General features: G+C 39.8%; 1 protein-coding gene across 1 annotated transcript in view; it reads right to left on the bottom strand.

Moving 5' to 3' along the window:
* CCDC83 (coiled-coil domain containing 83) overlaps window positions 1-27,718 on the bottom strand; it is a 1,061,671-nt gene that overhangs the window by 623,749 nt on the left and 410,204 nt on the right. The window contains exon 5 of the mRNA XM_044071188.1: window positions 15,138-15,305. Within this exon, the coding sequence (XP_043927123.1) occupies window positions 15,138-15,305 (168 nt within the window). The remainder of the gene's footprint in view (window positions 1-15,137; window positions 15,306-27,718) is intronic.

Genomic DNA, 27,718 nt, shown 5'->3' with positions numbered 1-27,718 from the left:
AGGGACGATGACTTTATGACGGAGTGTAGAGTAATTGAAGACATGTTCTACCATAGAGGGTACCCTAGGCAATTTCTTAAAGATATCCTTGAGGAAGTAGAAAACAAGAGAGCCAATGGGACTATTAGGCCCTTGTTAAAAGATAGATCCATGGCTAATGGAGAAGTGGAAATCATAGACAGGATTGATTTATGCCCCGTGATGAGTAATAACCAAGACAGTAGTATAACTCACTACGGGATAAACCCACGACTAAGTAACAGCACTGGGAGTAGTAAAGAAGAAAATCCTAGGTTCATCACAACTTTTAACTTGGAAAGTAACACAATCAGAAAACTAATGGAGAAGAATTGGACTATATTCCTCAATGACAAAAGATGCCCCTTAGGAGCTAGTAGCCTCCCAAAAACAACTTATAGAAAAGGGAAAAATTTGAAAGCACTCCTTGAAAGAAAAGCTCATAATAGTAAAGACAAAGGAACTTTTTGTTGTGGTTGCTGCAAATACTGCAAATACATTAAGAAAGGGAACAAGCATGTAATTAATAATAAGACATATACTTTAAATACCAAATTAGACTGCAACTCTAAAATGGTGGTTTATGGGGCTTTATGCACAGTATGTGCATGCTTCTATATAGGGAAGACAGAAAGGAGGCTAAGAGATAGGATATACGAACACGTTAATGCCATCTCGAACTTAAAAACTGACAATGCCCTAAGTAAACATATCTCTGCCTTCCCTAGCCACAATTTTAAATTTATAGGACTTGACCAAATTCAATTGGATAGTAGAAGGGGACCTTACAATTTATTATTGGAAGAGCACGAACTATCATGGCAACTTAGAACAAATGCCTTTATGGAACCAGGACTGAATGAGCACTGTAATATCCAATGTCTCTTGAAGTTAAGGAGCCTTAATAGATAATACTCCTTTCAACTAGGACCCCTTTTTCTCTATCTAATTTGTTACCTTTGGCTAAGAATTAACATACATAAATAACTATCGGACACCGGTCAAGGATAAGTGTGTTGGGAACCCTTCTAAGACTCACAAATTAATTTGAATTTGTGATAGGTATTTCTAAAAAATCATGAAGGATCCACCTTGACCATGAATTTATAAATATTATAAATTTATAAATATTATAAATTAAGCTAAACACACAAGATGTAAGGAGAGCACTTCATTTTAAGGATGTGGGTTATAAATATATATTTCGGTAAAAATTAAAAAGAAGGAGGAAAAGATTTTTGGAGAGGTGTAAAGCACTCTTTGGTTACTTATGAATAAGAATACAATATAATGGTGTCAAAAGGTTAAAATTTTTAGGTTCATAGGTTCATACTAGGCTATCTGCCCGAGGGCATTTACAAGCCTAGCCCATCGTTTTGTGGCTTACGCCACCCCTTTAGTATGGGGAACTATACCCATTATTTTGCTGTGCCTCTGTCGAGCAGTGACACTGAGGTAATCCCTGGGGTATATCTGCGATCTCCCATCCACTGGTCAAGATTTCCCTTGAACAAGGCCAGCGAGGTGCTCTGCCTCACATGTACCGGGATTTTGTTCCACAGCATAGGGAGTCTTTGGGTGATGAATCTATCCCTCCAGCACGTCCTATTAATAGCCGTGTCAAGGTTTAAGTCTCCCGCCCTTGTGGCTCTGATGGATCTAGATTTTTGAGGTGAAGCATATTCATCAAATCTGGGTTTGACATGGCCTTGTATGTTAGGCAAAGGTCACCTCTGAGCAAGCGGTGGCGACTGAATAGAGCTGGAGTTCTTTCAGTCGGGCAGCATAGGACAGATTTTTGAGACCCTTTATCCTTTTGGTGAGGAACTTTTGTGGCCTCTCCAGCTGCTGCAAGTGTCGGGTCAGATACATTCGAATGGGGCATTGTACTCAATCATTGGTCTGATGAGTGATGAGTAAAGGAGACTATGACCTCCCTTGATCTAGATGAGAATCCCTTCATGATAAGGTGGGCAATGTAGAAGGTCTTCCTAACTACTTTAGCTACATGGGTGTCGAATGACAGACTACTATCAACCTGGGTCCCCAGGTCCCTGATAACTTCTTCTGTGCTCAGTGGATTGCCACCTATTTGGTAGCTAGGGGTAACCTTGTTTTTCCCGAAGGGTATGACTATGCATTTTTGGCATTTAACTTTAGGCCGTGGCTCTGGCACCAGTTATCCGTTTCTGTGAGACCCTTCTGAAGGATATCTGTGTCAGATGTGTTTTCTACTATGGCCAGTTTGCAGTCATCTGCAAACTTTGTCAGCCATAACCCTCCTGTGTTTGCTTGTACTTGGAAAAGTAGATGCCAAACAAGAGTGGGCCCAGGACTGAGCCCTGTGGGACACCACTTGTGACAGGCTTTGAGTCTGACATGGCGCCAGCAGCTCTGACCCTGTGGGTTCTGTCACTCAGCCAGTTTGCAACCCATCTTGTGATGTATGGGTTGACATTTAAGCTGATGAGTTCTTCAATGATACCCGAATGGGGTATTGTATCGAGGCCTTAGCCAGATCGAGGGAGGCTGTATGGACTGCCTTTCCCTCATCAATGGCTTTGGTGACTGTTTGAAAAAAGTCAACCAAGTTTAAAAGGCATGATCTGCCTTTGACAAAGCCAAACTGGGTTGGATCCAAAGTCTGCAAATTCCCTATGTCTTTATTTATGAGGTCCATTATGATCCTCTCCATGGCTTTGCAGATAAGGCTTGTCAAGCTAATGGGCGGTAATTTCCAGGGTCGGTGGAGGCACCGCCTTTGTGAAGTGGTACCACAGTTGCAGTCGCCACTCCTGGAGTGCGTATCCAGAGGTAAGACTTTGATTAAACAGCTGTCCTAGCTGTGGGTTTAATTCCTCATTGAGTTCATGGAGCACACAGCCGGGGACACCATCAGGTCCCATGGATGCTGTGTTTTTTGCTTTGGAGAGAGCAGTTTTCACTTGGGCGCTGGAGATGTTTGGGGGGCTGCAATCGTTTGGTATAGATATCTCTCCTTTTGGGGGGGGGGGGAGGGAGAAGTTTGCACTGAACCTGTCAGCCAGTATGTTGGCAATGTCTGTAGGATCAGTAATCTTCACATCATTTTGAACTAGCTCTGAGCATATCTGGGAGTTTCCTCCCAGGTTTCTAACATAGCTAAAGAAGGCCTTATGATTGTCTTTTGAGTCTTTAGCTATTTTTCTCTCGAAATTTGCTTTGGATGATTTTATGAGAGCTCTTAGTTTTTACTTATAGTGATCGAGGTGTCTTACCTTTTAAGGATTTTGCTCTATCTTGTAGTAGCTTCCTCCTTTTGTTGTAGAGTTTGTTTATGGCTGGGGTCCACCAGACTGGGCGCTTGCCTTTGGTACAAAGAGTCTTTGTTTTGCTTGGGATTGCCTTATCCATGCAGTCCTGCAGGTGCTGGTAGAAGGCATTTGTAAGTGATTCAGCGGCTCGGGGGCCTTAAAGGAGGCCACACTAGTCTTTAGAAGTGTGAAGTCTGCTTTTGAGAAGTTCTTTACTGTGGTCTTTTTATTTCAGGTGGGGTGGGATGAGGACCTCCAGCGAGATTAGTTTGTGGTCTGATCTCACCAGTGAGGGGTACACCTCCGGTGTTGAACATTGTGCTCCCATGTTCGTGATGATGAGATCAAGTATGTTATCTCCTCTTGTGGAGATGGTGACTAGTTGTTCCATGGCATTTGAGTTTATGAATTCCAGGAACTTTTGGGCTAGGGTGTTTGGGCTTGAGTAGTGTTCCCAGTCTATATTAGGGTAATTGAAGTCACCTAGTATGATGGTGTTTGGTGATACATTTATCCCCTCTAGTGTTTTCAGGAAGGCCATGTGAGGTTCCTGAGTTTGTGAGGGTGACCTGTAACATGCTACAATTTGCAGAGCAGTCTTGCCTATGGTTAATTGCACCTGGATGGTCTCAGATGCATCGTGCGTTGCCACCAGTCTTGAGGTGTGGGTGTCCTTGATGAATATGGATACCCCCCCCTCCTTTCTTGGTATTGTCCAGATTTTGGGGCGGGCATGATATGAGGTAAAACCTGATAGCGCTGGGGTGCTCTCAGGAGCCTTGAACCAGGTTTCTGTCACAGCACAGACATCGATGTTCTCCATACTGAGAAGGGCCTTGAGTGCGTGCATTTTGAGATTTAGACTTCTGGCATTGAGCAGCATTACCCTTAGTTTTTTCCTTTTTGTGTTCTAGGGTGGTAGGTTTAGAATTTGAGCCTTGCCTAAAAAGGCACTATGGGGTGGCAAGAGCCTTTGCCAATATCCGGAATCCCAGGGTGACAGGTGCAAGCCGTCCCTTGGCAAGCGTGGCTTGTCCAGCATGTCATCCCAGGCAGACAGACACTGAATCCCCTTTGAATGACACCAGTGTTTAAGCCAATTGTTAAAGCTGAGCATCTTATCTCTGTATTGTGGCATCATTCTTGGTGAAGGTAGGATACTGCTCAAGGTCAGGGTCATACCTGTCTGGGCTACATAATCAGAGAGCTCCTCAATGTCTCTTTCATGTAGTCCAGGAGGTGCGTCTCAGGTCGTTTACACCAGCGTGGACAATGACTGAATCATATTTGTACCTGCTGTTGAGAGACCTGAGTGCTTGCGTTATGTGGCGGATTCTAGCCCGACAGGCAGCTTACTGTGACCTTCTCCTTACTCAGTCTGGGGCGTCAGTGTGTCTGACTATGGAGTCACCAATGACTAGTGTGTCTGGCATTGTGTTTGGCCTTAAGGGCTGTGACTGTTTGACACTCTGACTGTGAGGTCTATGTGTTGCAGGTGTTGTGTTCTGAGGTGGTGGTTGTTTGGGTGTCTGCTTTGGTGGCCTCTGCTGTTTTGGTAGATTTTGATCAGAGCCTCCGAGTAAGTCTTTGTGTGTTTATGTGTATGATTTGAGGTTGTAATGGTAATATGTGAGACTGGGTCTATAGTGTGTGTGGTAACCTTCTCCTCCTGACTGGTCTTACCAGTCCTATGTTGAGAGCTCAGCCTCCAGTTTGGCCGTATAGTTGCATCTCGCATGTATTTGTGTTTTGTGGGAGGAGGAGAGGGTTGTCTGTGTACATGAGGCAATTGTAACATTGCCTCAATATTCCCAGGTTCACCAGCTGAGCAGGAGAGGACACTAGCAACTGATCCCTCGACATGCTAGAAGGAATAGACAAAAACTTTAAAAAGATTCCGGGGGCGTGGGTGACGGAGAAATGGGGCCTTGCCTTTTTGGGGTACTATCTATGACAAGAGTGCCGTATCAAGGTAATAAGTACTGTAGGAGCAAGTGCTACGTTTAACAGATAGAGAATAGTCTACTTGGAGTCAAGTAGAGATGATCTTTTAATTATAGGATCGCTGATTAGATCAGTAGTATAGTTCGAGAAGGTAGTTTTAAGGGAAAATTTGAAGAGTGGACTTTAGGTAGCCGAATAGTTTAAACCTGCTTAACCGGCTGCCCTAGTGTGCAACAGTAGCAACTCCGGGCTAAATCGGCTAAAAGCGTGCTTTATAGCAGAAAAGACAGGAAATGACCCAAATTGGCCAACAAACCACAAGTCACTGCCCTAAACCACTCCTCTGAGGACAAATGAAGGAGTTATGGAAATGACCCTAGTGGCCAATAAAACTACAGTTTCAAGTCAGTAACCACCTCTCGGGGGCAGGGAAGCTGCTCAATGTTAGTCACTGCCACTGATAAACACAGAGACCCTCCTTCAGCCCAAGCAAAATGGCCTCACAGAAACTTTCAAACAGTTCAGGAACAGCAAGCCTGTAACTGAACTTTTAACTCTCAGAAAAGTGGGAAAAAAGCAAGATTTTTTTTTGTTTTGTTTTTACAGAGATAGCAGAGGTTCACAAATAATATCAAGTTATAACAGTGCAGTAAATGACCCCACAAGAGTGCTAGGTCAAGGACAGAAAATATGCAAGTTTTAAGAAAAAACGATTTAAAATTAAGTGCAAACAGGAAATTCAGCAAACAGCTTTTGGTTGTGCTCTAAATACAGCTACTAATACAGAAATCAAGTTTAACAAGCCAGAAAATGCACAAGCTAGGCAGCTATGCAGAAAAACTTAGCAAATAAACAGAGAAAAACTACTTAAAATCTCAAAGTGGCTCCCTTCTTCTCTCAGCGTTTTCCTCTTGGAGGGTGCTTCACCAACAGCCAACAAGCCTGAAAAGACGCTCAAACCACGAGGCAACTAGGTTTTAAGAGAGGAAGATGAAGGAGTTATGGAAATGACCCCTAGTGGCCAATAAAACTACAGTTTCAAGTCAGTAACCACCTCTCCGGGGGCAGGAAGCTGCTCAATGTTAGTCACTGCCACTGATAAACACAGAGACCCTCCTTCAGCCCAAGCAAAATGGCCTCACAGAAACTTTCAAACAGTTCAGGAACAGCAAGCCTGTAACTGATCTCTTTTAACTCCCAGAAAAGTGGGAAAAAACCAAGATTTTTTTTTGTTTTGTTTCTTACAGAGATAGCAGAGGTTCACAAGTAATATCAAGTTATAACAGTGCAGTAAATGACCCCACACAAGAGTGCTAGGTCAAGGACAGAAAATATGCAAGTTTTAAGAAAAACCCGCTTTAAAATTAAGTGCAAACAGGAAATTCAGCAAACAGCTTTTGGTTGTGCTCTAAATACAGCTACTAATACAGAAATCAAGTTTAACAAGCCAGAAAATGCACAAACTAGGCAGCTATGCAGAAAAACTTAGCAAATAAACAGAGAAAAAATACTTAAAATCTCAAAAGTGGCTCCCTTCTTCTCTCAGCGTTTTCCTCTTGGAGGGTGCTTCACCAACAGCCAACAAGCCTGAAAAGACGCTCAAACCATGAGGCAACTAGGTTTTAAGAGAGGAAGATGAAGGAGTTATGGAAATGACCCCTAGTGGCCAATAAAACTACAGTTTCAAGTCAGTAACCACCTCTCCGGGGGCAGGAAGCTGCTCAATGTTAGTCACTGCCACTGATAAACACAGAGACCCTCCTTCAGCCCAAGCAAAAATGGCCTCACAGAAACTTTCAAACAGTTCAGGAACAGCAAGCCTGTAACTGAACTTTTTAACTCTCAGAAAAGTGGGAAAAAAGCAAGATTTTTTTTTTGTTTTGTTTTTACAGAGATAGCAGAGGTTCACAAGTAATATCAAGTTATAACAGTGCAGTAAATGACCCCACACAAGAGTGCTAGGTCAAGGACAGAAAATATGCAAGTTTTAAGAAAAAACGATTTAAAATTAAGTGCAAACAGGAAATTCAGCAAACAGCTTTTGGTTGTGCTCTAAATACAGCTACTAATACAGAAATCAAGTTTAACAAGCCAGAAAATGCACAAGCTAGGCAGCTATGCAGAAAAACTTAGCAAATAAACAGAGAAAAATACTTAAAATCTCAAAAGTGGCTCCCTTCTTCTCTCCGCGTTCTTTCCTCTTGGACGGTGCTTCACCAACAGCCAACAAGCCTGAAAAGCTCAAACCACGAGGCAACTAGGTTTTTAAGAGAGGAAGATGAAGGAGTTATGGAAATGACCCTAGTGGCCAATAAAACTACAGTTTCAAGTCAGTAACCACCTCTCCGGGGCAGGGAAGCTGCTGAATGTTAGTCACTCCCACTCATAAACACAGAGACGCTCCTTCAGCCCAAGCAAAAATGGCCTCACAGAAACTTTCAAACAGTTCAGGAACAGCAAGCCTGTAACTGAACTTTTTAACTCTCAGAAAAGTGGGAAAAAGCAAGATTTTTTTTTTGTTTTGTTTTTACAGAGATAGCAGAGGTTCACAAGTAATATTAAGTTAAAACAGAGAAGTAAATGCACCCACACAAGAGTGCTAGGTCAAGGACAGAAAATATGCAAGTTTTAAGAAAAAAACGATTTAAAATTAAGTGCAAACAGGAAATTCAGCAAACAGCTTTTGGTTGTGCTCTAAATACAGCTACTAATACAGAAATCAAGTTTAACAAGCCAGAAAATGCACAAGCTAGGCAGCTATGCAGAAAAACTTAGAAAATAAACAGAGAAAAAATACTTAAAATCTCAAAAGTGGCTCCCTTCTTCTCTCAGCATTTTTTCCTCTTGGAGGGTGCTTCACCAACAGCCAACAAGCCTGAAAAGGCAGCTCAAACCACGAGGCAACTAGGTTTTAAGAGAGGAAGATGAAGGAGTTATGGAAATGACCCCTAGTGGCCAATAAAACTACAGTTTCAAGTCAGTAACCACCTCTCCGGGGGGCAGGGAAGCTGCTCAATGTTAGTCACTGCCACTGATAAACACAGAGACCCTCCTTCAGCCCAAGCAAAATGGCCTCACAGAAACTTTCAAACAGTTCAGGAACAGCAAGCCTGTAACTGAACTTTTAACTCTCAGAAAAGTGGGAAAAAGCAAGATTTTTTTTTGTTTTGTTTTTACAGAGATAGCAGAGGTTCACAAGTAATATCAAGTTATAACAGTGCAGTAAATGACCCCACACAAGAGTGCTAGGTCAAGGACAGAAAATATGCAAGTTTTAAGAAAAACCATTTAAAATTAAGTGCAAACAGGAAATTCAGCAAACAGCTTTTGGTTGTGCTCTAAATACAGCTACTAATACAGAAATCAAGTTTAACAAGCCAGAAAATGCACAAGCTAGGCAGCTATGCAGAAAAACTTAGCAAATAAACAGAGAAAAATACTTAAAATCTCAAAAGTGGCTCCCTTCTTCTCTCGCGTTTTTCCTCTTGGAGGGTGCTTCACCAACAGCCAACAAGCCTGAAAAGACGCTCAAACCACGAGGCAACTAGGTTTTAAGAGAGGAAGATGAAGGAGTTATGGAAATGACCCCTAGTGGCCAATAAAACTACAGTTTCAAGTCAGTAACCACCTCCTCAGGGAAGCTGCTCAATGTTAGTCACTGCCACTGATAAACACAGAGACCCTCCTTCAGCCCAAGCAAAAATGGCCTCACAGAAACTTTCAAACAGTTCAGGAACAGCAAGCCTGTAACTGAACTTTTTTAACTCTCAGAAAAGTGGGAAAAAAGCAAGATTTTTTTTTTGTTTGTTTTTTACAGAGATAGCAGAGGTTCACAAGTAATATCAAGTTATAACAGTGCAGTAAATGACCCCACACGAGTGCTAGGTCAAGGACAGAAAATATGCAAGTTTTAAGAAAAAAACGATTTAAAATTAAGTGCAAACAGGAAATTCAGCAAACAGCTTTTGGTTGTGCTCTAAATACAGCTACTAATACAGAAATCAAGTTTAACAAGCCAGAAAATGCACAAGCTAGGCAGCTATGCGGAAAAACTTAGCAAATAAACAGAGAAAAAATACTTAAAATCTCAAAAGTGGCTCCCTTCTTCTCTCAGCGTTTTTTCCTCTTGGAGGGTGCTTCACCAACAGCCAACAAGCCTGAAAATTTATTTATAAATAACTGTTATATGGAGACTATTTAATACTTTAAGCACACTGACTATAGGGTGAAATGGCTGAACAATTAGAATAGCCTAAGAATATACTGAACATCATAATTAAGCTTAAGGTATACTTTTAGCAGTTAGCAAACATCATTGTCCATTTTAAAACCTTAAGAATAGCTGGCTTCATTAGGAATAGTGGCAATTAAGTTAATTATGTAATTACAAATTGATGCTTGTTTGTATGCATTATAAAAGCTGGAGGCTGAAATGTATGTTTTATCTGAAGAAGTCAACCTATTCAGGTCGCATTAAAAATAATTATGTTGAGTTCCTATTTTGTATTTGTGTGTTTTTATTTGCAATAGCAGTTGCAGTTGGAACCGAATAAATTTCAAGACTGTTTTACCTAACAAGAGGTGGTTTTTGGCCAGAAGCTTCTCACTTTTTAATCATGTCATCTCAGGCAGACAGATACTGGAGCCCCTTAGAATGACACAAGAAACTTAGCCAATTGTTGAAATCAATCATTTTCTGCTTGTACTGTGGTATGATTCTGGGTGACGGTAGGATGCTGCTTAGGGCTAGGGTCATACCCGCCTGGGCTACATAATCCAAGAACTCCTCCATGTCTCTTTTCATGTCATCCAGGGAGGTATGTCTCAGGTCATTCACACCCACATGTACAATGACAGAGTCATATTTGTACCTGTTGTTGAGGGACCTGAGTGTGTGCGTTATGTGGCGGATTCTGGCACCTGACAGGCAGCTGACTGTTACTTTTTCCTTATTCAACCTAGTGATTGGGACATCAGTGTGCCCCACTATCGAGACACCTATGGCTAGTGTGTTGTGCATGCTGTTTTGCCTTAGGAGCTTTGGTTGAGTGGCACACTCATTAGTATTGTGTTGTGGTGGTCGGGTGCGTTTCTGCCTTGGAGGTCCCTGCTGTTTGTGTAGATTTTTATTGACAGCCTCCGTGAAGGTGGGTGTGTGGTTTGTGTTTTTATGTGAAGGCAGTGCTGGTGTGTGTTCTGCAGGGCTATGTGGTGTGGTGCAAGTGTTAACCTTCTCCTCTTGACCAGCTATTCCGGTCTTGGCTGGAGAGTGTGTGGTTTCCAATTTGGATATATAAGTGCATCTCTCACAAGTCTGAGTGTTGGGAGGTAAGAGGAGAGGGTTGTCAGTGTACATGAGGCAGTTGCTACATTGCCTCAGGATGCCCAAGTTCACCAGGTTAATAGGAGAAAGCACAGGGAATTGACCTTTAGACATGCCTAGAGAGGTGGGCATTAATAAATACTAGAGCTGTTTCCTTGTAGAACGCTTAGTGCTGGTAGCACTTTTGTGTGCTACAATAATTGCTACAAGAAGTCTGGTAAAGTGCTAAACTAATAAGCTAGTAAAAGTGCAGGAGAGGAGAGAACTAGCAGTTCTAATGGAAAAATTGAAGAGCAGACTTTGGCACCGGTCAACTGGCTTAGTGGATGAGTACTTTGACTATGGTGTACAGGGTCCTGGGTTTAAGACTTGCAGCTCTTGCCTGGGATGACATGATCGACAAACCACAATGCTTTGCAAGAGATGGTTTGCTGTCGCCCCTGGGATTCAGGTTAATGGCTAAGGCTCTTGCCACCCCTATATTGCCTATTTTAGGCAAGGTTCAATGGACAAAACTACCACCATAACGGGTACAAGCAAGCAAAATCTGAAGGTAATGCTACTCAATGCTAGAAGTCTAAACATCAAGATGCACTCTCTTGAGGCTCTCCTAAAAATGGAGAACATCAATATCTGTACAGTAACTCAGTCTTGGTTCAAAGCTCCAGACAGCACCCCTGCAATACCAGGCTACAACTCATAACACATGTTTTGGCCACCAAACCAGAACCAAAACACTAAAGGTGGAGAAGTGTCCATATTCACCAAAAATGGTTGCCCAACACAATCCATCTAAATTCTCCAGGTGCAACTAACACTAGGTAAGACTGCAATCCAAATTGTAGCTTGCTACAGATCCCCCACCATGCCCCAAGATTCTCACTACACCTTTCTAAACATACTGGAAAATATTAAGATACAACCAAACACCCTAATACTGGGTGATTTCAACTACACTGCCATTAACTGGGAAAGCTACTCCTGTACCAATACCTTTGCTCAACGGTTCTTTGAATTCATAAATTCCATCGCCCTAGAGCAACTAATTCATAGTCCCACCAGGGGTACCAATATTCTAGACCTGATCATTACCAACATGGGAGATCGATGCTCCACACCAGTGGTCAGCCCCTCATTGGTCAGATCAGACCATAAGCTAATCACCCTTGACATCCACATCCCACCCCCCTTTAAGGAAACCTCCGTAAAAAAACTTCTCCAAAGCCAACTTCATGCTTCTCAAGTCAGAAGTAACAAACCTCATGACACCCAACCAGATGGGAACTGGAAGTTCAATTGCTGAATCCTACACTAAGGTGCTGTACGAGCACATTTACTCATGCATGGACTGAGCCATCACAAATAGAACCAAGATGCCGTCCTCTAAAAAAAGGAAGCCAATCTGGTAGTCCCCTGCCATAAACAAGCTGTACAACAGAAGGAAGAAACTGTTGCAGAAAAGAGGAAGAACCCAGGATTCAGAAAACTCCCTCACCAGCCTCAGTAGAAAGTTGTGATCCCTCATAAAATCTTCCAAAGCTAGTTACGAAAACAAAATTGCCAAAGATTCCAAGGACAACCACAAGGCATTCTATGGCTATGTCAAGAATCTAAATGGCAATATTCAGGTCTGCTCTGAGCTACAGCAGAATGGCACTAGATATACTGATCCCAATGATATTGCCAATATCCTGGCAAATAGATTCAGTGCCAACTTCACCCCCTCTCACCCCCTAAAGGGCCCATCTCAATACTGAAAGAATGCCAAATTCTAGTAATTACGGCCACTCAGGTAAAAACCACACTCTCCAAAGCCAAGAATACAGTATCCATGGGACCAGACGACATCCCAGGCTATGTACTGCATGAACTACAAAATGAACTGGCACCTCACCTATGTGTTATGTTTAATTATAGCCTCACCTCAGGCTTCGTGCCAATAAGCTACTATTTCTGGGCCAGAAACCACTCCTCCTGTGGTAGATAGGCTACCTAGTGCTTACCACTCCCACTGATATATATATATATATATATATATATATACACATACACAATATACATATATATATATATATATATACACACACATATATATATATATATATATATATATATATATACATATATACATATATATATATATATATATATATATATACATATATAAGTTTCAAAACTTCGATCTTATGGTCTCAACCAGAAGAAATTCGAAGTTTTGAAACTTTGAAATTTAAAAGTAGACCCATATAACTATATCAATATCTATATATAAAATACATGTGTGTGTGTGTGTGTGTGTGTGTGTGTGTGTGTGTGTGTGTGTATATATGGGTCCCCTTCAAAGGATCAAAATTTCAGAACATAGAATTACTAGTCTGTGAAGACCAGATGATCTAAGTTTTGACATATCGAACCTTGTGAATGGAGATTGTGGTACAGTGCGAAACAAGAACTTCACCATTCTTTTCACTGTAGTGTGATCTCGGAGTTGGCATGTTTAAGTAGCAGGGGGTGTGGGGGTGCAGGGGGGCTTGCCCCCTGCAAAAACGTGAAATAAATGTTCTCATTTAGAGTTTTCTTTTTGTAAGGGAAGATATTTCAGAACTTTGATCCTCTGGTCTTCGATGATCAGAGTTTCGATGTTCTGAAATTTCGATCCTTTGAAGTAGACCTATAAGTATGCACATGTGCACACCCGTGAATATAGAAAAATGCAGGTGCATCTATATGCATAACTCTCAACCTCTTAGCTGAAGCCTTCACCAATGCACATAATTAGAGCTACCATCACTGGCTTGGCAAAACCAAGCTCATGTCCCACAGTCCTGGCAATTCTGGAAATCTGCAACCCTCTCCTTGCATGGTGGTAACAGGCCAACCAAAATTAGAACTGCCACCAGGAAGGGTGAGATGCCATTGTCTGATCACTCCCATCCACACCCCTGCTCAGCTCTTCCAGTGCCTGATCAGCTATTCTGGCTATAGTTATTTTGATCATAATCCGATCTTTATCTCTCTACTGCAGAGAGCTGGACACTCATCTGGATTTTCATATAGCAGACTGCAAATATGAGTTTATGTGTTATGTCTAATTTTATATAACAAGCAAGCTTTTCAAATTCTAATCATAGCAACCGGATCTTTTTAATGATACCATCTGATAAATTTTGAATGCAACTGGCAGCTGCATCCAAGGTTAGCTATATCAGCTAAAAGGCATTCAATCTGTGCTGTAACATCATTGTATAGTCACAGGATAGCATTGCAAAATTAAGCAATAACTGATGAATGGGTGTGGGTATATTGACAATGCACCCACAGTTCGCATGGTTTGATCATAAGAGCAAAGCCTGAGTGATTAAACAAAGCCAACAGTGGGTAAAAATCTTAAATATATCCACACCCATGAGTCAGTTATTGCCATTATACAATGATATTATTTAAGAAACTATTTATGATGTTTCTGCATTTTTCTGTGTTTGTTGATGTACTTTGCATATGTATGGGACTTACATTCCCATGCTTGCACAGTACATTAGTACTGTGGAAAACAATCAACGGAGAAAGGAAGATTTCAAACTGCCCCTTTTTTTTTTATAATTGTAACATCTGGGACAGTTTAGAGGTACAAGAGACAGGGCAGAAGAACAACAAAAATCAGGTACTTTTCTTTATTTTTGCAGAATGCACCTCATTTTTCTTGCATTTGCTCTGCCCTCTGTATGCACCTCTCAACCTATGAGCTCAAGTAATGTGGACAAAGCCATAAATAAAGGTGGGACAAAGGGTCCAAAATGGGGGCCAATTGTAAATGTTGCTCTTATAAACTCAGAAAGCTGAGAGAATAAGATTTCTGTTACTGTGCATTGTCTGAGGGATGTGAAGTCTGAAACTGAAATGCATGTCATTATTTAGTGACTTTATCCCTCAGTGATTTGTCAGAAAACCACAAATTTTATGAGGGAATAGACCAAAGATATGAGGCAAAAATCCAACATTGAGCTGTATACCTCTGTACCACATGCTAACAGAAAAAAGTCCATCTGCTCAATGGTAAATCAGCGACCAGACTTTTTTTCTGTTGGTATATGCTCAATTTATAACAAGGATGTTGGCTGGGCTGACCAATCAGCGTACATGTTTTTGAATTGTAATGAGCTATCATTGTATAATAAAGAATAACCTGTAGCTTTTAAGTAGTTATTGTGATAATGGCAATGCACATCTGAACTACTTTCAGCTTTTTAAACAAATTGGGGAAAACAGCTTGAACCATATAATAAACAATCAAAATGACATTCAGGAAATATGTCATGTGCTAAGACATTGCATCCACTGCCACAGCAACACAGTAGGCAGCCTCTTTCCTTCCTTCCAAATCTGTGCTGTAACATACTAGAGCAGAAGCAATTGCTTGAAATTCTTAGATCAGTGCCCTTCCGAATCTACCCTGGTATGTTCTGACTCTGTATAATCTCTCATGATAGCAAGCAGTAAATTCATCCTGAGTACATTCTAACAGTACAAAATATACCAAACAAAATATTCCTTAAACTCACCTTGCAGTTCATCAAAGTTCATTTGCATCTCTTTAAGCTCTTTTTCTAGAAGACTGATTTGTTTTCTGTGCTCTGCCTGGCCAACATTTTTGTATTCCAGCCAGTATTGCTTCTCTTGAGCTTTCTGGAAAATCTTCTGCAGCATGTCATTAATGTCAGATTGCAGAGCTACCAAGGGAAAAAAAAAAGACTTATTTCTGTCCTAGCCTTTGTAAGGGAAAGTAAGGTTTTTCTGAGTAGCTATATAAAGTGACTACTACTATTCATGTTTTGCTTAATACATCACCATAGTTTCTGATCATCAGCCCCAAAAATAAGTACAGACCCAACAATAAGTGCTAGAAATATCTAGCCATCGTGAAAGCAGTATGCAAGTAGTAGTAGTAATAGTACAAATCTAGTTTGTCTCAGTTTGAGACTTTCTGAATGAGATTAAAACTTCAAAACTTTTCAAATATTTTTTAAGTATACAACTTCTAATACTTTTGCACATACAATCAGCATGTTTGTTTGCTGATGGTAGCAGTTAAAAGAAACTGCTCAGAATCTTTCTACGAATGTTTTAGATCATCAGGGGCTCAGCCTTGAACCTTCTTGAAAGAACTATGCCTAATCATGAATAACTAAAATAGTAATAATGCCAGTGATAATGGTAACCTGACATGAGACTGCATGGAAGCAAGAGAAACCTTACACCTATACAGGTGTAGGTACCATACATATATGTTGGTGGCATTTTTCTGTCTCCAGAACTTCCTGTTAAAAACATTCTCTTAAGTTTCTGTCTTAGCCTAAGATTAACAATGACAATATTTCCCACAGTTCATATGGATAAACAGAACTGTTAGAGAGCTACAGATGTTCAGAAAACACAGCTTGGACATTACTACTCGTCTTAGGAAGGCAAATTCCTTCCCCAAGCTAGCCTGACGTTAAGTATAGATACATGTCACCTACTTCTTAATAATGAATATAAGGGGAAGCAAGTTAGGATTCTACTGATGATACTTCCATTAAAAAGAAATTTAAGTGTTCAAACATGAAAAATATTCTGAGTGAAGAAAGTAATTGTCTGAGGTAATTACCATAACAGTAGATGCCAATCATGCTTGCCATCAGTCTTTCCATAGCTGGCTTATTGCCCTGCTTAGTAGGGGGACTCTGGCTTTGAAGTTGTCTAATTAGCAATATGGATAGTGCTGCTTGTTGAGAATGGACTATATGAGTTACAATGATCTCGATAACACAAGCCAATATCAGTTGAACAGCTCCATATATCATAGACAATTTCCCAGTGAGAAAGCATCTTTATTAGCAAGATGTCCGAAGCAGCTCAAAACTAATATTTGAGCCCCTGCCTTGGGTCCTTTAAACAGTATGTATAATAAGGCCATTCCACACAGCTAAAACAGATGCAACTGAGAAACTACTACCTGTAACAATCAACACACTCCTGTGATGGAGTTATCAGGCTTCATCAATACATCATCTAAAGTCATTTGGATTACCAGTAAAACTGCAAAGAAGCATATACACCTTTTAAAATGTTTTCTATTTTTTAAACAAGAAAAATCTTTATTAAATCATCATTTATGACACAGGCAATCATACATTTATATAAATGAAAACAAAACATATTGACATAATTTTAGTTGCAAACATTATACATCACTGTCATTACAAAGCTCATTCAAATACTGCCTTCTTTTAAACCTCATTCCTTGTTTGCATGTATTATTCCCACAGTTTCCATTTTTCTATGTAATTTGCTCCTACCCTTTTCTAAGGATCCCATTCCAGTTGTTTTATCTCTGTTACTATATTCACTACATCTAGTACAGTTGGCTTAGACTTTGATTTCCATTTGTTAGTAACTGATTTTTTGGCAACGACCATAATTAGACTCATTAAGGCCTTACTATGTCTAGGCAATTCTGATTATGTATCATAGCTCAAAAAATCAATTCATTAGTCATACCAATTTGCTTATCCAGTATTTCTGATAAAGTAGTCTGCACAAAAATTTTAAAGTCTGCCAACTCATTACACTCCCAGAAAATATGTTCCCAATTACCTCTTTCTTCTCCATCACACCTCTAACATTTGCTGAGGAAAGATTCTTTGGAGTCTACTTGGGGTATAAAAATATCTATGTAAACACTTCCAAGTAAAGAACCTAAATCTTCTACAATTTGCTGCATATTTGGGAAACATACATATATCCCTCCATTCTTTCTTTGTAAATTGTTTATCCAATCTCTCTTCCCAATCCTTTCTAACCTCCTCTGATTTATTCTTATAGTTTTCATGCAATATTTAACATGCTCTACTAATTATTCCTTTTTAACAGCAGCTTATGTTTCAGATTCTACTAAAAACTCTACCAGTAGTGGTCTTTTGGTTAGGGTCCCTGTATTTCTTTTTTTTTTTTGTCTATACTCTTATATAGAAGGCAATCTCAAGCCTGGAGTCCAAATAAATTCTTGTCTCTTCCCATTCTATTACCTTTCCCTCTCTAATTATTTGCTCCCAATACACTGGTTCTTTTGCCAGTTTTTGACAATAAATTCTAGCCCTATTGTCATTATCCCTAATTGCAGATATCCCTATCAGCAGAATCTCCTATCTCCATTCTTGTGTTGGTTTAGTAATTTCTGCTACTTTATGAATATAATATTCTGCATGATTATTGTTATTTTCCTTAAGGTTCTGCATCCAAAATCCAAGTCTCTCCTTGTTTTTGAGCCCCCCCCCCATTTCATCATCATCCCTTTCCACTTTAAATTACAGGTTGCTGCTTGCGCTATGTATAGGAGCCTTTACTGTGTAGCTCTGCAATATCCCTTCAAATCAGGTAATTCCCAGATCACCTTGTTCAGTTGGAAGAATCAGCTTATCCCACTTGACCCTCGCTGTCTTCCCCTCCCAGATAAAATCTTTCAACTCTTTATTAATTGCTTTCCATAACTTATCCTCTAATTGATAAAAATATGCCTGACCTGTGTATAAAACTAAAGGCACTAAAATATTTTAACAGCTTCCAATTTCTCAATTTTTGTCTTATTTTTTTGTTTAGTCTCTTCTCACATATCGTTAGCTGCCACACCAGAATCCTTTTTAATCCATGCTCTTAAGTACTTAATTTTATCATGTCCCCATAAATATGGATATTGCTAAATAAATTCATGTGTGGGGACATAATTTACAGCTATTGCCTTTGTTTTAGCCTCATTCATTTTGTATCCCAAAAAGTTTTGAAACTTTGTCAAAAGGTTCCACAACACTGAACTGTCCTTTTCTGGTTTTATTAGGTATAAAATAATATAATTTGCAAATACAGCTAGCTTCTTTGACTGCCATACCAATATCTTTGAATTTCTGAGTTCCTTATTTTCTTTGCCAATGGTTCTAAATATAATGCAAATAATGCGGAAAGAGGACACCCCTGCCTGACTCCTCTGCTCAAACAGAAATTATCAGAGAGGAACCCACCCACATTAATTTTCACCTCTGATACTTCATGTATCCTTCTAAACAACCTTATAATTTTATCAGGGAATACAAATACTTCCATTACTCTGCTCATAAACTCCTAGATTATGCTGTCAAATGCTTTCTCTGCATCAGGACCTATCAACAACAGTGGTATTTTCTTACATTCAGCTTCCCCCTGGATCATCAATCTTCTGTTAATATCAGATGTTTGCCTCCCCTCCACAAAACTACATTGATCTATATCTACCAATTTTGCCATCATCTTTGCAATTCTTTTAGCCATTAGAGGCATAAACACTTCATAATCATGGTTCAGGATTGAAATGTGCCTGTATAACACTGGATCTGATGGGTCTTTACCCTCCTTAGGTATTATAGCCACCACCACTTTCTTCCAGGATGTTAGTGCTTCTCCTCCTCTTAAAATACTGCTAAACAAAACCTTTCAGATCTTTATCAGTTTTTTCATTCCTATCTTCTAAACTTTCACAGGAATGCCATCTATTCTTGGAGACTTTCTTGTGGATTGCTTATACATCACTGTTTGTATCTCATCTCCTCCTGTCATAGCTGGTGGTAATTGAGACTCATCTACCTCTAACCTTGGCATATTTAATTCTTCCATAAACATTTCCATTTGTACTTTTCTTTGATTTCTGCATTTCTGCTTTATACAGACTTTCATAAAAATTTCAAAATATTTCTAGTACCTCTACAAGATCTCTCATTATTTTCCTTGTTATAGGCTCCCTAAGCTTGGCAACAACCCTTTCTACTTTCTGTTGCCTGAGTTGTTGTGCTTAAAGTTTGTCTGCTCTAGCATTATCAAAAACAATTGCTTAACAATCTTTCTAAACTCATGTTTACCATTCTGCAGTTGCCCCTTTCTTGTTCTGTGAGATTCTCCATATTCTGCAATATTTTAACCTTTGTCAGCCATTCTAAATAATTCTTACTCCTTAACCATATCTCTCTTTCTTTCATTTCCACCCTTTTATTAAACTCCACTTTAATTTTATCTCACTTCCTAACTATATTTTCAGAAGAAATGCCTGTCTTCTCTAATAATGTCTCTTTTTAACAGATAAGTAGGAAAACACTAGTGTCTCATTTTTATTTCATTAATCTGCATTTTTACTTTAGTTATTACTGGTGCACAATCTGAAATAGTCATTGGATGCATATAAAACTTTCAAGTAAATGCACACATTCCTGTGAAATGTACATTCTATATAATCTGACCACTTTTTGTATCTTGGGGAATATGTACATTCACAATGAACTCTTACTACTAATTTCACACCTTCCATGCCAAATACTTTCATAAAGTTCTTCAAAAATCTACCCTGTTCTGTTAAATTTTCCCTTCTAGACCCCCTGATATATCTTCATTGCTGCAAATCAAATTATAGTCCCCACCTATAAGTAATATTCCCTTCTGAAAGCTGATTATTTCTCCCAGAATTTTCTTAAGCTCCATTATAACAGTTTTACATGGAATATAAATAAATGGCAGTGTAATCCTCCTCATTTGCCAGTAGCTCCTTAGTACTATAAATCTACAATTATTATCTTTTTTAACCTCTTCTATCACTATTAGAGCTCTTCTGCAGTTAATATAAGTACTCCTCTTTCCTTTGTCTTAGGTATTCAGCCGAATAACCATCTTGAAAATCTTTCTTTATTAAATTAACTTATTCAATTCTTTCCAATTTTTAAAAAGTTTTTATTCCCACCTTTTATGTGTAACAACTTTTTTAAGTGTCTAGTTCCAGCTTTTGTGTTGCATGCATATACTAATGTTTGGCAGGTTGAAATTTTATACAGTTGTTTCTTGAAATCCATTTCAGCCTATGTCACATTTTACAAAACTTTTAGTTTTTTTGAAAGCCTTCAAAAACACCCCAAATACATCCCCAAAATATATTAACTTAATACTAATATAGAAAACTATGTACATGTTCAAATACTGAAGTTATGCCCTCCTAATAGGAACAAATATCTCAGACTGACAGCCACACTCACAGACTTGAGTTAATCTAAAAGTAAGGTTATGATTGCTAAGAAGCATGGCACAGCCTGTGGTTCTACTAAGTTTTATTTGGTTTTGTCTTATCTTTATTACCCTCCCAGATTAGGAAAACACTTGAATGCTTTCAGAAAACATTATCTCCTAGCCATTGAAAGAAATATGTATGCTGTTTTTAGTGCTCTTTATCAGATTGTCTCCATGGAAACATGAAAATCAGATACAGAATTGCTACTACAAGCACTAATTTGTTTGCTAGACAATGTTCTTTTTTATTTATTTGCTTTCTCTTAAAACTTGTCACCAGATCAAGCCAATGGCTTTAATCCAGTAATTTCCCTATACAAGAGTGAAAAAAAAAACCCACAAATTGTTCTTGTATCCTGCTCTTTTGACCAGACTTTTCTTCTTTCATTTACACTGCAGTGCCTACATTTGTTAAAACCAAACAAGTAGAAAGAAAGAAGAAGAAGAAAAAACAGGGGCATCTGTTTACTTTAGTATCACCATTACACTTGAAAATAACTGAGAAAACGTTATTTTATGGCATGCAGATTCTATAATGCATAATAAAAACATTACTATTAAGAACAAAATGTTGTTTTATTTACAGTTAATTATCAATTCCTCTTTCCCCTCCTAAATGTTCTGCCAAACATTAATAGCATGAGGTAGGGCATATGCTTTAGAGTCCCCTACTAGTTAAAGTAAAACAAAAGTCCAATATTTCCAGGTTTTCTTGTTCTGTCATGTTTCACAAATATAATTTATGCTTTGTAATCACATATTTATTTGTCAATTTCCTATTTGCTAGTTTTATTCCTGATGATCTCCATCTCCTAAATCCAGTCTCTGCTTCATTTTCAATGTATTCTTGGTTCTTCTAGTTAACTCTTGTGCTTTTTTCTGTCTCTTAGGCATTTCCCATTGAATCATTGGAAACGGTTTCACTGTCATAGTCTCTCTGTGATCTTTATTACCAAAAGAACAAGCAGAAGAATCTCCTTCAGTTTCATGACTCACTTTTTGCTGAACAAACTTTTGTATTTCCTCCTTAGCAATGCTCTGCCTAAAAAATGATTTTGCCCCTTTCGAAAAAATATCCTGAAAATAGCTGAATACCGCATCTTGAATCTCATGCTTGCTTCTCGACATTCCCTGATTAGTGGAATAAATGTACTCCTCTTCTGCCTGGTGTACAGCGAGTAATCATGTTCTATAAATACTCTACTGTCTCCCATGTTTAGTAGTTTGTTCTTCTGCCACAGTTTTCTCAGAATCAACTCATTCTACTCGTTACATTGCATCTTTACTATTAAAGGTCTAGGTTTTTTTCTTATGGCCAGGTTTGATGGCTGCACATGATATGCCATTTCAAATAACATCTCCTAATGTGGAATACCAATCCAGCTGCTTATTTGTGCTTTCAAAAAATGAATATAGTCTGTTCCTTCCAGCTTCTCTGGTACAGCAGAAAATCTCAGGTTTTCCCTATGTGGTCTGGCCTCTAACTGTATTATTTTTTTAAACATCTCTTCTTGAGCAGTCTCAAATTCAGCCAGCCTTTTCTTCTTTTCGACCTCTGATTTTTGTAGTTTTGTCACCTCATCTGAATATCTCTTTAACCTTCCTCCATTTTTTCCAGCCTTTTGTTATTTGAGTTGATATACTCCTTCAGTGTTTCATCTATTTTAATCACAGAGTACATTTGACTTACTTTTTTCCTCTAGGTTACTGGAAGTCATGTCTTACACAAAAGCTAGAGCTTGCACTGCTTTTTACTAAATAGCTGCAGAATTCTTCCCAGTCAGTGTTTTTTCCTCACCTTTTGTGATTGATTTTCTTTCAGGTTTTCTGAATTTCTTTTCTGCTGACATTCAGGCAGTGCACTTACTAGCCAGTTACTGAAATTTACTCAAAAATACAAATTCATTGGCTCTCACTTCTGAGTTTCTGTTTCTACATTGGGAGGGCTAAAATTAAGCTGTTACTCAGTGTTCAACCACCTTGGAAGTCTTTAAACATTTTTTTTCATTACACTATTAGCCAAAAACAATGCAGATAGCTACTTGAGACTGATAAGGGTCTTCATCACCATTTGTCACACAGCCGAAACCATGCATTCATTAACACAGCACTATAGCTCAGCAATAAAAGACTGAAATATTTGTAAGTTAACATGAGACAGGAATGGTATGTAGAGTGTGAGTACAAGGATGATACAGTTATCTTGATTATATATCAAGTACATCACATGACTGAACTAGAACATTTCATTATCCTAGAACTCACAATCTTTACTGGTTAGGTAATAACAAACTTTGAAGCTAAAGACAGAGAAGAGGAACCACCTAAAATCCCTTGGATGATTGATACAGTGAAACTATCATTTTAATTTAGACTGTAGTGTTACTACTTTGCTGACAGCTGCCAAAAAGACCTTGTGAAAGAAAGCAGCACAGGTTGCAGTACTCCTAGTGGACTGAGCCTTGATGGGGCCTGTGAAGACTGGTAGAGAAGGGTGAAGGCTGCAAGCCTAGCCAGATAGAATTTTATAGATAATTCAATCATTTGTAAATATAAATGTAAAATACAGGCTTGTTTCTTAAATGAAAGAAAACACTGTAAAACGTGAACTTCAAGATTGTAGCAACATTGCCATCTGCTGTAAGAAAAACTAAGCCAAGCATTTCAAATGTTCTTTGAAATTAAAATTATGTTTTGTATGCCCTTTGAAGTTAGAATTTGGAGTCGATGAGTCTGGAGTAAGCATCGTGCCTATTGTTTTAAGGCTAAAGTTAATGACCAGAACTTACATATGGAATGTCCCTTATTGCTCTAAGTGTAAAATAATGCAAATACAGTTTCTGTGTGGTCCGGGAACCAGGAAAGTGTAAACAAATGATGTAATGTTTTATCAGAACTGCAGTTTCAATTTAAACAGTGAAAACCAGAGATTATTAAGCATTTTTGTTTTGATATTCAACTCAGCACTGCCTTGCTCCTCTATGTAAGTAAGTTACTTTAGAAGTATGTTTTTTTTTGTAGAAATAGCTAGGACTATAAAGATTAGACTAAGTATTTTTCTGTTATGTCAGAACTGTACTACAGAATTATTTTAAGTTTCTGTGTGATCTCTGAACTCTTGAATAGCACTGTGGTGTAGTAGTATTGTCTTGCATTTTTAGTATTTATTATTAAATATTTTAAACCCTTTTCAACTGTGGCTGGTATATGCAGAGATAAGTTAATCTCTAGAGTATATCGCATATTTATAGAGTTTACTGTCTAAGCCACTCCTATAGCTTTAGCCCTGGGCTATACTACCAATTGGATAATAATATTGCACAGCAATAATTGGACACCCTTTTAAGGGTCTTTGGGTAGCTGATAATTATTAGCTGGTGGTGGCAGTGATTACTACCGTATAGTCTGGGTAAAGGGGCACAGCTGAAGAATCTGTCTCAGTCTTTCCCAGGAGTCTCTGTGAAGTTGTATAAATACTTATCTCTCAAAGTGTATGTGTGTCAACTACTTGGGCAGGGACACGAAGCACTGGTCAGAAAGAGAGGGTACTGGAGGTTAGCTTGCCAGCTATGCTGAGATCTGGACCCTATAGCTATGACAGTGGGGAGTCTTATTGGGGACCTGGAGAGCAAGGGAGCAACCAGCCCCAGATTGACTGTGATCTCTATGTGCACGTAAGGGAAATTGTACTTTACTGTGTGTATTTGTTATCCTTTCCTCTTATATGAGATGCCCTCTCTGGTGTTAGTGGTAAGGATTAAGGCTCCTTGATTGCTGGGCCAGGGCACAGGCGTCACATGTGGTTTGCAGTGGTGGATCCACATCACATTTGTGGTAGCGGTGGACATCCACATCACATATTAATTGGTTGGCAAATACTTATTGGATTGTAGTGGTTTGGGTAGAGTGAATTCTGTAGTTTATGTACAGTGATCTCTGAAGGTGTTTTGTACTTTAAATCAGCCACGCAGTGAATACTCAGAGTTCAAATCACAATTGTTTTATTTCTTTTGTTAGCTTAGTCGGGGTGAGCAGGCAGCATGTCAGCAGAGGAGTATGGAAAGCTGACAAGGAGCCAGCTGGTGGAGATGTGCCAGGCTAAGGAAATGGTGCATGGAAACCTAAGTCAAACCTGATTGCAGCCTTGGTTACGGCAGCATCAGAAAACACCATCCAGGAGGACAATCAGACTGGCAGTGGAGATACAACATCCTTGGAGAATGGACAGCTCAACCTTTCTGCAAAGGACAATCAGACTGGCAGTGGAGATAAAATATCCTCGGAGAATGGACAGCTCAATCTTTCTGCAGTGGACTTAAAAATCCAGCTGGAGCTAAAGAGACTTGAGTTGGAGGCCAGGCGTTTGGAGATAGAAGCTGAAGAAAAGGAGCATCAGAAGAAGCATGAGAGGGAAATGCTGACTCTTCGTCAGTCATGGAGATAATGGGGAAGGGAGTAACTGGACCCCAGAAGCACAACAGGTCATGAAATTTCTTCCGCAATTTAAAGAGGGGGATAATTTTGATAGTTTCATTCATATGTTTGAGAGGGCATGCAAACAGTATAGTGTTGACAAAAGGCTGTCACAGCAACAGGTGAAAGCGCTTGATTTATGTGATGTTGCAAGTTGGATTTTTTTTTTTTTCTTCTTGGATCAACTGTGTTCATTTTTTTTAACCATTGGTAAAGTAAAAAAACTTTTTTACGATTTGAGGAATATTTGTTTTGTTCAAGTCAAGAGTTTATATTGGGCTTGCTTTGGCATTTTCATGGTTCCTGACCCCCTTACTCCATGGGAAAGCAGTGACTCTTTTATAAAAAATGACTGAATCTGTCTGTTTTGATTATACTGCTGTAAAAATGTCTTTTAGAATGTTTTAAGCTAACACTTGGAAAGTATAGGAAAAAGTTTTGTGAGAAAAGACGCAAGGCAGATGAAAGTGTGTGTGCATATGTTGCTGAACTGAGCACTTATTTTCATAGCTGGGTGAGTGGATGTCAGGTCACCCCTTCTGAAGGGCTGGCAGACCTTTTGGTGAGGGAACAAGCCCTTAGCACTTTGCCTGAGGACATGAGGATCTGGTTAGCTGATAGAGAGTGTGCTACTTCAGAGGAGTTGGGGAAGAAGGGAGACCTATACCTGGCCAGCAGGGCAGCCCTGCACAGGAAGGGGACCCCCAGTACTGCTCATGGGTCTAAAGGAACCCATGGTGGGCAGCACAGATTGCCACAACAGAATCTGCCAGTAGCAGGGGAAGCCACTAGTCCAGGTACACGTCCAGGAGCTAAGGTCAAATGTTTTGAATGCAACCAGTGGGGCCATGTGGCATACAGGTGTCCATGGAGGCAAGGTGGGGAACCAAAGGTGAGGGAGCCAGTAAATGGGAAAGACAAAATGCCAATAGTAGGTTGTCTTGAAACAACAGGGGTACTAAACTAACATTCTGCAGATGTCCTGAGAGGGAAGGAGTTGGATGAGGCAGTACCATGTACTTATACAGTTACACATAGTGAGGCTAGGAGACAAGCATGTGGATCTGGTAGCATGGGGGAGACCCAGACACACTGTATACTTGCAGCCAGGACTGCTGAGGTGGTTACTTCAGGAAGGGAGCTACTTTGTAGCAGTGAGACTGAATGTGAGCCACAGCTGCTTGTGGGTAATGATGGTCCCTTGGCCAGAGTGACTGCAAAAATAGAGGTGAGTAGTACCCAGGCTGACAGTGAGGCACCACTGTCAGAGGATGCCAGACTTCCTGTGGAAAGGGAGCTGGGAAGGGTTACAAGGAGAGAGCTGAGACAGGCACAGCTCTCAGACCCTACATTGCAAGGCCTGAGGCAGGTAGCTAGGGAGGCACCTGATTCTCAAGGAAAGGGGGAATCTGTATACTGGGACAAAGGGTTACTATACAAAGAGTGGACCACCAAGGGAGGGCTAGAAGGTGAGAAAGTACAGCAGTTGGTAGTGCCTAGAGCCTACCGTCTGGCACTTCTAGCCATAGCCCACAATATTCCCTTTGCAGGTCATATGGGCATAAAACGTACAAAGAGACGTATTATGCAAAACTTCTTTTGGCCTGGAATTTCCAGAGATGTAACAGGGTACTGCAAGACTTGTGAGCAGTGCCAAAAGGTAGGCAAGGCAGGAGACAAGGTGAGAGCTCCTTTGATACCTTTGACTGTGACTGAGAAGCCATTTCAGAGGGTAGCTATGGATATTGTGGGTCCTCTGAGTACCCCAAGTTCCACAGGGAAAAAGTATATCCTAGTGATTCCTCGCCTCTTCTGGCTGCTGCGTGTCCCTGGAGCCCGGTGGTTACAACTATTGTTAGTCCTGGCAAGCTTCCTGTCCTCCATTAGGGTTGGAACCTGTCCTATCTGATGACCAGGATTCCTTCTAATCAATAATACCTGCTGCCTTTTCCTATAATAAGGAATAGAGGCCATCCTCTGAATCCATCCCCTCAAGAACACAAGAAACCTGGCAAGCTGCCTGTCCTCCATTAGGGTTGGAACCTGTCCTATCTGATGACCAGGATTCCTTCTAATCAATAATACCTGCTGCCTTTTCCTATAATAAGGAATAGAGGCCATCATCTGAATCCATCCCCTCAAGAATGCAAGAAAGTATGTCCGCTGCTTTTTGAACAGTATATTTGCCTAAACACTAGGTCTATTTAAAATCCCTACTTCTCCAGGATAGCCAGCAGCCATACCCTTTCCTACTTCTTATCTCCCCCCCACCCCTCTCGTAGCCTTTACTTGGCATACTTGCCTCTCCTACTACTAGATTACTTCTTTCCTCCCAGGAATTATTGTGTACTACAACTTTTACCCACTAGATGGCACCCTCTTCCCTATAAATCTATTCTACTCCCTCATGTTTGCAATACTCAGTTAACTCGTTTTATCTACTGATTTTGCTAAAAGTAACTACTTATTTCATTAAAAGCTACTGTTACATACTTAACTTTGCCTAGACCTACTTTAAGCTTCCATTTTTCACCCCTAACCTCCTACTGTCCCAACC

This window comes from Protopterus annectens, chromosome 5.part0, assembly GCF_019279795.1.
Source record: "Protopterus annectens isolate FY-2018-M chromosome 5.part0, PAN1.0, whole genome shotgun sequence".
NCBI classification, from domain to species: domain Eukaryota; kingdom Metazoa; phylum Chordata; order Ceratodontiformes; family Protopteridae; genus Protopterus; species Protopterus annectens.
This window is presented reverse-complemented; position numbering and strand designations above follow the sequence as displayed.